The sequence below is a fragment of the Sus scrofa genome, chromosome 13 (genome assembly GCF_054392235.1).
Source record: "Sus scrofa isolate SSC_HxYL_T2T_F1_AM1 chromosome 13, Sscrofa_HxYL_maternal_Yorkshire_Landrace_v2.0, whole genome shotgun sequence".
Taxonomy (NCBI): Eukaryota; Metazoa; Chordata; class Mammalia; order Artiodactyla; family Suidae; genus Sus; species Sus scrofa.
In genome coordinates, this window is record NC_139395.1 from 195295377 (window position 1) to 195307567 (window position 12191).

At 33.9% G+C, this 12191-nt stretch overlaps 1 protein-coding gene across 15 annotated transcripts in view; it reads right to left on the reverse strand.

The window, feature by feature from the left end:
• The window catches only part of LOC146397825 (uncharacterized), a 226180-nt gene that overhangs the window by 178254 nt on the left and 35735 nt on the right, over window positions 1-12191 (reverse strand). For 4 of the 15 annotated variants that reach the window (XR_014825003.1, XR_014825001.1, XM_084991726.1 and 1 more), the window contains one exon: window positions 5935-6036. The exons of 8 other annotated variants lie outside the window; for them this stretch is intronic. Coding sequence is in view for 4 of the 7 variants with exons in the window: in XM_084991726.1 (XP_084847852.1) it covers window positions 5935-6036 (102 nt within the window). In the remaining 3 variants the exon portion in view is untranslated. Of the gene's footprint in view, window positions 1-5934; window positions 6037-6901; window positions 7062-12191 lie in introns of those variants that run through there. 3 more of the 15 variants (XM_084991732.1, XM_084991729.1, XR_014825006.1) reach the window with 2 other exon arrangements.

A 12191-nucleotide genomic window follows, 5' to 3' on the forward strand; every position in this document is an offset into this window, starting at 1 on the left:
TAATAGGTTCCAGCACATTCTATGTCTAGACATTAATAGAAGAGTGGGTAATATGATAGACCCTGCAGATATTAAAAAAAAAAAATTCTAATCCACAAACACAAAAGCTAGGTTACAACTTTATTGAAATAAAAATACAGATTATTCTGTTGGCAATTAGACAAGTGAATTGTCTATCAAGCAGCTGTTCTCCAAGTGTGGTCCAGGGACTCCAGGGTACCCATGCTTGATTCAGGAGGCACATGAGGTCAAAATTACTTTTCATGAAACTGAACTGTTATCTGCTTTCCGTTTCTTTCTCCCACAAGTCGACAGTGGAGCTGTCGGTGGCTACGTGCTGTGTGGCACTGTGTTGATGGCTACTGGAATGCATCCTTGTGTATACTTGTGCTTTAGAATTTTTCTCAGTTTAAATTTCTCATATGGTAAATACTGGTTGATACAGATCTCATAAACAAAAACTCCCTGGGGTCTTCAGTATTTTAAGAGTACAAAAGGGTCCTGAGACCAAGAAATTTGAGAACTGCTGCTAGTCTACTAAAGAAGTACTTCTTAAGAAGTACAATCTTGATTTTAATCTTCAAATGAAGTCTCTGCTTTCTAATTTTCACGAATTTACATTATAACTATGTCAGATAAATACCGTTCTCTGTACAGAAATGTTTCCAAAATTCTGGTGGGAAAAGAAAAGAATGGCCTTTTCAAAAAGAAGATTAGTAGGCTAACAGGGATATGAAATATCTCCCATCTTTGGACAGTCACTGCTGTTCTGAATTTACCATACAAGAAGTAACAACTCCACAAATATATATAGAGAAGTTGTTGTGCGTTGAGAATTGAAGAAGGATAACTAATCGATAAACCAGCCTTAAGTAGACCCACAACTTGTCAGGAAAAGTACAATTAGCAACATAATGAGATACTACTATAAGAGAAGGCATGAACAAAGTGGGAAAAAAGCATGAAGGGCAAATATGGACTTTTTTTTTTAGTGAAGCCACTCCCTAGAGATGGCATCTGAATTGCTTTTTTTTTTAGGTCCGCACCTGAGGCATATGAATTAAAGCTACAGCTGCTGGCCATAGCCACAGCCACAGCCAGATGGGATCCAAGCCGAGTCTGTGACCTACACCACAGCTCTTGGCAACGCTGGATCCCTGACTCACTGAGCGAGGCAGGGATCAAGGATCAAACCCAAATCCTCATGGATACTAGTTGGATCCACTGAACCACAACGGGATCTCAGCAAATTGATTCTAACAAGTAAGACTTTGCCAATTAGGCTAAAAGCATCCTTTGGGCAGTGGGAGGAGCATCAGTCCCAGCAGGGAAGTACACAGTATGTTCTAGAAAGTAGGTAATCCACTTAAAGAGAAAAATTTGCAAGTAATTAGGAAACTTTTACACAACTAGACAGATATCTTGAATTTAATGATGAAAGATTTGGACTAAAATTTGTATGTTTGTTTCTTAATTTCCAATATGCCACAGAAGAAGCTTTTAAAAAATACAATAAAAATGATTTAGTAGGAATTCCCACTGTGGTGCAGTGGATTAAGGATCTGGTATTGTCTCCCTGGCAATGTGGGTTCAAACCCTGGCCCAGTTCAGTGGGTTAAGGATTTGGCATTGCTGCAACCGTGACACAGGTCACAGCTGCTTGGTTGGATTCGCTCCCAGGCCCAGGAACATTTTCATATGCTGCAGGTGTGGCCAAAAAAAAAAAAAAATTTGACTACAATAATTCAGTGATGACAACCGAAGGAAAACTGGTCCTTCACCACAAATATTTTGAGAAATTCAGCATACAAGCTGCAAGATGACAAGGATGAGTAGTAGTAATAGCAGGAGATAAAAGCTTCAAGCTAGGAACTTGCATAGATTATACTATCAACAATCTCTCTATAAGAAAATAAAAAAAAATAGGGTTTGAAAATTACCAGTGAATCTTTAGAATGAGGAAATTTTAATTATCTAAATAAAGTGCATAATAAGCTCTACTGCTACAATCACATCAATTTCAGATGTGCAAACCACAGGTGGCATGGCTAAAGGGCAAATGTACCAGAGATTCCAGGCAAATATCAGGTTCAAAACAGTTAATTTAAGCAAAAAAGACCAGGGTCTGTGTAAGAAGAGAAAATGAATTGATACTTTAATCAACACATTTTAAAATTATTTTAATTACTTCATTTGAAACCTTTCATGGGAGAGGGAAAAAACCTTAGCTGACACAGAGGCTTGGGAATTTTCCTCCCAAAATTGATGTTAGTTATATCAATTAAAGTATTAAGTAAAAGACTTATGGAAAATCAATTCTTTAAAGACATCAAATTTAGAAAAATGCTAATTATATTAATGTCTCCCACTGTAACGGTAAATTAGGACTGATTAAAGAGGTCTGTTACTTTTCTCTGGTCATTTACTACTGGGATGGTTGAATTATTTTGATGAAAGAGTAACAAAGCAAAGTGGAATTTGGGAATATGTAGCAGCTGTGAGATGGGGCAAGGACATCAGTATGGAGGTTTAATAGCATAAGAGCTCCATGTGAGAAAAGAACTCTGAACCACGATGCTGGCCATGGAAAAGGAAAGAGTGGGTGGAAGCTGTGTGAGAACCTAACGATGCTTCATTTGAGCTGAACATCCAAATTGTCTTGCTCAGTTGTCCACGAAACAAAGGAAATATCAGTAAGATAGCCAAGTTAGTTTATGGCAATTAATCCAAACTAAAATGACTCAGCCAGACTCTGGATTGATCTTGGTTTCACAGGACCATGTTCTCACTGATATGTAGAAGTTTAAAACTTTTCTAAAATACTATTTCTTAAATTAAAAGCCTTATTTTGAGGGGAGTTTATAAAGACTTCCCATGTTGACAATTAGCCTCACTTTATCAATCTGGTAACTTAGTCTGTTGTTAGAACCAGCTAAATCACTGGCCCATATTTTCAACTCTTCATATAGACACTATATCTGACATAAAACTTTTCAACACTTAAGGCATTTGTTGATATAATGATCAACAATTTAACTGAACTAGGGAAGAAAAAGGTACAAAAAAGACTCTTCCCATTGAGAAATCATGGGACACAACAATAAAAACTCCACTTAGTGGGAAAAAGATATTGAAGTGTTTTAAACTATACTGATTTACAGCTGATTATCTAATTTTACCCAAGATACTTTCTGTATTATCAATACTTGTCAAAATTAGCTAATAAATGTTACACAACTGAGATAAACAGAGCACAGAAAGTACATGAGGCCCTTTAAAATACAAGAACGGGTGATTTTATTTTGTTACTTATAGGGGGTGACTATTCCTTTCCAAAAAGGGAGCAATCAAGTGAGTAAGGGAAATCTTGGTCTAAGACACTGAGAAGCTTTATAAGTACTTCATGTTTCATATGGTTTTCAATTTCTTATTTTTTTATTTTTTAAATTTTTTTGTCGTTTTAGGGCTGCACCACAGCTCACGGCAACACTGGATCCTTAACCTACTAAGTGAGGCCAGGGATCGAACCTGCGTCCTCATGGATACTGGTCAGATTTTTTCCCACTGAGCCACAATAGGAACTCCCTGGTTTGCAAATTCAATTAATGAAAATCTTTTCCTTTTTTCCGAATCATGTTCTTTGGCCTCTCATTTAAGACATTACTCTACTTAAAAATATAACATGACTGGTTTCAAAGTGTAGCTGTACGACAGGCAAACTATAGTAAGACCTCATGAAATACATTAGTTTAGAGTCTTCAACTGTATTCTGTCATGTACTAGTCATATTCAAGATTTTCCTTTTGGAGACTGACGGTCCAATGCTAATGGAAGGCCTAGTGAGCAGTCTGTAGGACCATGATTCGACATCTCCCAAACTTACTTGACCATCAGTTCCACATTCAAATGGAAAAACTATTTAACAACATACACTTTAGGAAAAGCACACTTGACATATTCGTTTTTAAATTCTTAAAAATTTAAATATATGTAAATGATAATCACTAATAATTCAACTTCAATTGCTGTCAGAGTTGTTCACTGTGTATTCTAAGTAATCTGCCTTCTCTCTGAAAGATCTAAATTTGATCATTTTTCAAGGACAACTTACTGGCTATGTATATTTACCATCTGGCTGTCTGCAATTGATTTACCAACTGTCAAAAGTAGTTGCTGCTTACCACAAAAGAAGGGCGATGACAACCTAAGTATAACAACAGACAAGATATAGTTATATCTTGTGCGTCACAAGAATAAACATGGTTATGATTTTAACAAAATTAAAAATTGGGGTTCAATATCAACCATGATTCAACAAAAATAAAAACAGATTTAAGACTATTCAACTGACATTAACACAGAATTATACCTGAGTAAAAGAAATTTTAATATGTACAAAAAAAATTTTGGTTGATTTAAAAATCTCAATTTAGAGGAAAAAAAATAGTATGTGAATATTTGAAGAATGACTAGAAAGCAGTGATTACTGATTTTATCATCTGTTTAATAACATAATGTTTTAAAGGTTTTTTTGGCTGAAATTCTAAGAATAAAAAAATAATTAAAAGGTAAGGAGAATGATTAAAATAAAAAAATCATCACTAGGTTTTCTGAATTATAATCAGAACAGTGAAGGAAAAGGAGTCAGTATTATTGCTGAGCCAAGCGTATTAGGCAGCCCAGTAAAGAACAAATTTGGTTGAGAATTGCCGCCTCCCCTTCTGAAATATCATGACCTATTAAAACATCATAAATTTTAGGATAGTTTATTTGCTTTCTCTTCTGACTGGAGTTTTCAGTTAACTGAACTCTTCATAACTAATTATGAGCACAATAATCAATCACTGCGCCTTTTCTCAGTTTACTTGTAGTTCTGTGCAGGTATATGCAGCATAAGGCTTATGGCATGACAAATGCAGTTAGGATGTTGCTGCACTAGAAAACAAAAACACTAATCTAAGTAGAATTAGCTACTCATCTCTTTCTGTCACACTGCCCACCTGCCTATGATAATTTAATAGGATTTTTAGATCATTTCTCAGAAATGCTGATATACCGTTTGCCTTTTAAGGGGGAACCATTTTATATAATTCAAAAGTAATCACTGACTTATACTACTTACACTATAGTAAACCCACAATACCAAACATACTTCTACTTTTCCTCCAAACAACAATTAACTTTTTATCTTGGATCAGATAGCTATTTTAAGTTTTGAATTAACTGTCCATTTCCCTGGTTTTTGGTAAACAAATTAAGTATCATCGACAAAAATATTACCCTTCTTTCAAGCATCTCAATCCCTCTCTCCAAAAGTAATCTACCCTTCTAAATTCTCAAGAATGTCATTTGTGTCTTGCTTATGGCATTTAACTTCTTCCTCCTGTTTGACTGTATTTATCTATACTTATTCTTTCTCTGTAAGTTTCTTAGCTGTCAGAGAGATTTGCATTTTATTCACTTAAAAAAAATACAAAAAACCACACTGCCTAATGAAATAATTTGCACAGATAAAGCATAAAATACAAATATGGTGATTATAAGCTAATTTATAATTAAGAAAGGATTATCTGAAATATATTTTTTGTAGAGCTCTTTCACCATTTTGTTTTCTTTATTCATCTTTATTTTAAAAATATTTTTTTAGTTTTGATTTTTATTTTTTCCATTATAGTTGGTTAACAATATTGTCAATTTTCTACTGTACAGCAAAGTGACCCAGTCACACACACACACACACACACACACACACATATATACGTATACCTTCTTTTTCTCATACTATCCTCCATCGTGCTTCATCATAAGTGACCTGATATAGTTCCCAGTGCTATACAGCAAGATCTCATTGCTTATCAATTCAAAAGGCAATAGGTTGAAATATATTAAAGTCACAATGGTTAAGCCTTATGAACTCAGGATAAATATTCTCACCGTCCACCTCCAAGGCTTGAATCTCTGCTTTTTGAGAAAGGAAACGGAGGAGGCTGTTGAAAAGTAGCTCTGATGATGTCAGATTCCCACTCCTCCTTCAATCTTAAGAATAGGAAAAAGGTAGTTTGGCATCTATTCTAAACTAGATTCTAGAATATCTTTAGTGGAAGTTCTGTAAACTTTTCTCAATATCTTTTCTTGTTCAAGTTCAATGCAGAGTCATTGACAGGGAAATACGGATTGTTTATGAAATATAAATTGATCACTAAAGGAAAAGCAATAGATTTTTGCTTTCTAAACAATATGATTACTTGATAAAAGCAGATGCTTCAAGAAAATAAATTGTGAAACAGGTTTATAAGTTGTTAGGATGCACTTATGAAACTCTGTTAATTTCAAATTTCTATCAAATTAATTCAATTCAGTTACATCTAAAGATTCTAAATCCTCCTAAGGTATACTTCCAAAACCTTAAAAAAAGAAGAAAAAATGAGCTGTTTTCTTTCATATTAAGTGTTTTCTGTTTTAAAACACTATCTATGTAACCTTCCCAGCACAAAATTTGATAATAAATATCATACATTTTATGTCCACAGAAAGACTTGTACACCAATGTCCAAAGCAGTTTTATTTTTGATAGCAAAAAACTGAAAACAATTCATATGCATATCAATAGGCGAATAAATTATGATACACCCATACAATGGAATATTTACTGCCCATAAACAAAAAAAGGATATTAATCTTGATATAAACATGGATGAATTTCAAAATAATTATGCTAAATGCAAGAAAACCCAGCCTAAAAGAAATACATGGTGTGTGATTCCATTTGCATAAAAATGTAGAAAATGCAAATTAATCTACAGGGAGATTAAACAGAACAGTGGTTGCCTGGGGATAGTCAAGTGGGATGGTACAAAAAGGAAGGACTAGAGAACAGTGTTATCTTAATTGTGGTGATGGTTCCATGGGTGTATACATATGTCAAAACTTATCATCAAACTGTACACCTTGAATATATGTAGTTTATTATATGTCAACTGAATCTCAATAAAGTTAAAAAAAATCATTTCTTAAAATGTTGTATGCTCCCTGATGTAGCAATTTCAGGTACAGGATGCACCCTGATGAAAAAAAAAAATGAGACTATGTACAAATATTTAGCCATGAGCATGTCATTACATACTATGTAGCCATTAAAATATTATATAAATTTCACGGAATAACATACTATATTATATATTAAGTGATAAAAACAGGAAATAGAACATTATGTCCAGTATAAATGAATTTTTGTTTTAAAATTATATAAAAATAAATATAATAATGATTTCTGTAGTTAGAGGTAATCTTTATTTTTCCTTTTTGCTCGTATGTTTTCTAGTTTCTTTACAATAAACTTGTATTACTTTTGTAATAAGTAAAACAAGTTAAAGGATGAAAACAGCACTTGTCTACCACTGTCCTCTCCCTCGTACATGTACCAAACAAGCACTCCTAAGAGGTACCGCGCATTATAGAGTTCTGGGTTATCATGTCACCCCGGGTTTTCACGTCACCCTCACTAGTGACCTACCAAACAGTAGGGAGAAAATGGCAGGTCTGACAGGATGAACTGGAGTCACAGTTAGTAAGCTACATGCTTTACCAGTTACAAAGCCCTTTCAGGGACATGACCTCATTTGAGCTTCATAACTCAGTGAAACAAGCAGAGAAAGCATTATCCCATTTTATGGAGGAGAAACAAACTATGAGCAGGGCTGTTTAAGTGTCATGCCCCAAATTATAGATCTTGGACTCAAACTGAGCCTTGACTATAAATTCTGATAGGAATTCTAGAGAGTAGGGAAAGATCACTTCTGATAATTCATAACTACAAGGCAGTACTTCACACACGAACTTAAAATGATATATTTACAATCAATTTAGTATTCCTATTAGAATGCACCAGGGGCCTTGGAAATATCCTAAATTCTTAATCTCCAACCTCAGAAGCCATACCCAAGACAACCCCATCTTGCCACTTACCAACATTATCTACTATGCTCAATTTTTAGTCTCATTTCTTTCCTTCTTGGGGAAAAAAAATGTATTGTCTTTTGTTTTAAAGTTGGAAAAGAAAGTAACCATAACTATATTTATGAATGCTGAGAACAGCAGCCTACAGGTTGATGTCAAAAGGTCTAACCTAATGGTACTTTAAAACACCTCTTACCGGCTATATCTTTTTTTGGCACGTGGGCAGATAAGAAATAGTCTCTAAACCAGCATGTTTGGTGAAGAAAATGACCAATTCCTGGCAAGTGTAAAAGTAAACACCTTCAGAGGAACATTATTAAGGAGCTGGCTGGTATCTGCTGACAAGGCATAGGGAAATCTTCCAGCTACCACTCTTACCAGCACCCCCAGGACCATGAGACTTAGGTAATGACAGCTTTCATTCACTGGACAGTTACTATGTATCAGACTCTGCACTAAGCCCTTTTATACAACTCTATGACATGATCATCATCCTCATTTTATAGATAAGGGAACGGAGTTTAAGTTATCCCAAATCATAAAACTAGTAAGACCTTTTAAAATGGAATTCAAACTCTGGTATATTTTACTTGAAAACAAGACAGGGCCTTGGCAGTTCTTTAGAACATAATTCCTGACTTCTTTCTAGCACTACTCACTTCCCAGGGTCTCAATTCGGGTAGTGCAAAGCACCTGGTAACAGTGCACCAAGTTTATGAGTCTACATTTTTCCATGTAGAAAGGAAAAAATATTTAGACCCACCGTTTATGCCTGCTATTTCGCCACATTCTAGAATTGTTTGTTTTAATGTTTGGTCTCTATTAAAGCATTATCATAATCCTTTTGAGCTGAACATACGACCACATAAAGGATAAATTAAAAGAATATTTAAATAAAAATTAGCAAAAATGACAGAAAATAAACCACTATCATATATTATTAATAAATGGGAAAATTAGGCTTAAATCTAAATCAGTGCAACAATATGCCCATGTGTATGAAGAAAGCACATCTATGAATAATAAAACATTCAAGTAACTTTCTTATGATTCTATTACAGAATATTATGCAATTATTAAAATATGTTTCCCAAGAATACTTAATGACATGGTAAAATGATTGGAATATGACAACTGCCAAGAAAGCAAGATACTAAACTATCTCTTTGTTATGTGAACAAGTTTCGGGACGAGGCACTGTGCAAGGCATTGGAATTACAAAGTGAACATGACAAGTGCAAGCCCGAGTGCTGGAGGACCCTTCATTCTCGATGTGATTAGGGTCTTCAAGTTGTTTGGATATTAGCTTATATGTCATTTCCTCAGAGAAGCTTTTCCTCATCACTAAAAAGTAGATTCCTTCTTCTCTCTTAGTTTGTTTAAATTCCTTATTTTGCTTTCTGTTTCCTTGATTTCTTTTTTGTCTGCATCTATTGAGGTAATCATGCAGTTCTGTCCTACATTCTATTAATAAGGTGTATTACATTAGTTGATTGTTTCAATGTGAAACTACTCTTCCTTTCTGGTACAAAGGCCTAAAACCGATACCTACTTATTGGTAAAAGACTGAATGCCTTCCCTCTGTAACACAGGGGAAAAGTCAAGGATGACTGCTTCGGCTACTACTATTCAACACTCTACCAGAGAATCTACTCTGGGCAATCAGGCAAGAAACATAAAGACATACAGATTGGCAAAGAAGAAGATGAAACTGTCTTTATTTATAGGCAACATGATCCTATAGCTAATTAATATCCTAAGGAATCAAAAAAAAGCTATTAAAGTTAAGAAAGTTTTGAAAGATTATAGGATACAAGATTCATATATAAAAATTAATTGCAGGAGTTCCTGTTTTGTTGTAATGGCATCGGTGGTGTCTTGGGAGCTCTGGGAAACAGGTTCAATCGCTGGCCCAGCACAGTGGGTTAAGGATCCAGCGTTGCCACAGCTGTGGCTTAAGTTGCGACTGTGGCTTGGATCTGATCCCTGGCCCAGGAACTCCATATGCTTTGGGGTGGCCAAAAATAAAAAAAGAAAATAATACATTTAATTGGATTTTTTTACATACTAGCAACAAAAAATTCATAAATGAAATTTTAAAACTCCACTCACAATAATAGCAGAAAGAAGGAAAGACTTAAGAATACATTTACGTAAATAAATGCAAAACCTGTACATTTAAAATATAAAATACTGCTAAGAGAAATTAAAGATATAAATAAACAGAAATCCATTCCATGTTCATGGATTGGAAGACTCAATATTATTAGTATGGCAATTCCCTCCAAATTGATCTATTAAAATCCTATCATGCTTTCTATTTTGTAGAAATCCATCCTAAAATATGTATGATAGTATAAAGGATTGAAAATATCCAAATGCTATCAAAAAAGAAAACTAAGGTTGCCTGATTTAAACCACCTAATTTCAAAACTTACATAAAGCTCTAATAACTAATACAGTGCAATACCAGCATGGAAATAGACATTTGGACAATGAAAACAGGATAGACAGACAAATCAGAATAAACTCTCACACTCTCAACAAATGTGTCATGCGAATTCAATGGGGAAAAGTCTTTTTAATAAATAGTGCAAGAACAGCTGAATATTCACATACAAAAATAAATGGATAGTAAGTATAAGCATTTACCTTACAACATACAAAAACAGTACCTCAAAATAGATCACAGTTCAAATTCAAAGCCCTAAAACTATAAAACTTTTAGGAAAAAATAGGGGGAAAAAATCTTGTGATCTTAGGTCAGGGAAAGATTTCTTGAATATGACAATAAAAGTTTAATCCATTAAAAAATGTACTGAATCAAATTACTCAAAAGACGTAGTTTAGATAAAAGACAAGCCCCATAATGGGAAAAAATATTTGTAAACAGTACAGATAATAAAGACATGATATCTAGCATAATCATACTAAAGCCCTTACACCTCAAGAATAAAATGCTAAATCAATTTTTAAAAATAGACTAGCGATTTGAAGATATTTCACCAAAGATATGTGAACATTTAATAAACACATAAAAAGATGCTCATTATCATTACCCTTCAGAGGAAGGCAAATAAAACTGCAATGAGATTTCATTATATACCCACTATAATGATAGATATATATTTTAAAAAGACTGGAAAATTCAAAGGTTGGGGAGGACAGGGAGGAACTGACATCTTCATACAGTGCTGATGAGATGTCAAATAGCACAGCCTCTTAAGAAAACAGTTTGGCAGCTCCCTAAAAAGTTAAACATAGAGTACTACATAACCCAGAAATTCTTACTCCTAGGTATAGAGAGAAGGGAAAAGAAAACGTATGTCCACACAATGACCTATTTATGCATGCTTACAACAACATTATTCAAAACAGCCTGAAATTTTAAACAATCTATGTGTCTACCAACCAATGAATGATAAAATGTGATATATTCAAGACAAAGGAATATTATTCAACCATAAAAAGGAATAAACTACTGATTCATGCCACAATATAGATCAATCTTGGAAATTACTATGCTTAGTGAAAGAAGATAGTCACACAAAAAAACACCCATGTATTATACGATTCCATTTATGTGAAATGTCCAGAGAACAGGCAAATTCAAAGACAGGAAATGGATTCATAATTACCTAGGGCTGGGAACAGGGGAGGATAAGAATGAGAGTAACTGTTAATGGGTATAGGATTCCTTTTAGGGTCACGAAAATGTTTGAAAATTCGCTAGTGGTGTTGGTTGGACACCTTCATGGCCATAAAGAACACTTTGAATAGGTGAATTTTATGCTGTTTAAAAAAAAAAAAAAAAAAGATCTATCGACCTAGTACTTATTAAAACATCAAAACTTATTTTAGAGTAAAAACTTGGACTTCTAAACTTACTTATTTGCTTTTGAGCATGTCTGACATTTAATCCGAACAGGTTTTAGTATTCAATTCATTGCAACTAAATATTAATCACATAAAAAAAATCAACTGTGTTTTTAAATACCAGTAACCCACAGAAAATAACATTTAAAAAATATCCAACAAGAAATGTACCTAAATAATAAAAGTAACTTGCAAACATTGCAAGTTCTACATGGAGAAAATACTGAAAGACATTAAAAACAACCTAAATAAACAGAATGACATACCATGTTCCTGACAGAAAGATTTAACATAAAATAACAATTCTTCTCAAACTCAACCAACACACTGAATGCAATGACAAGCGAAATCCAAAGGAT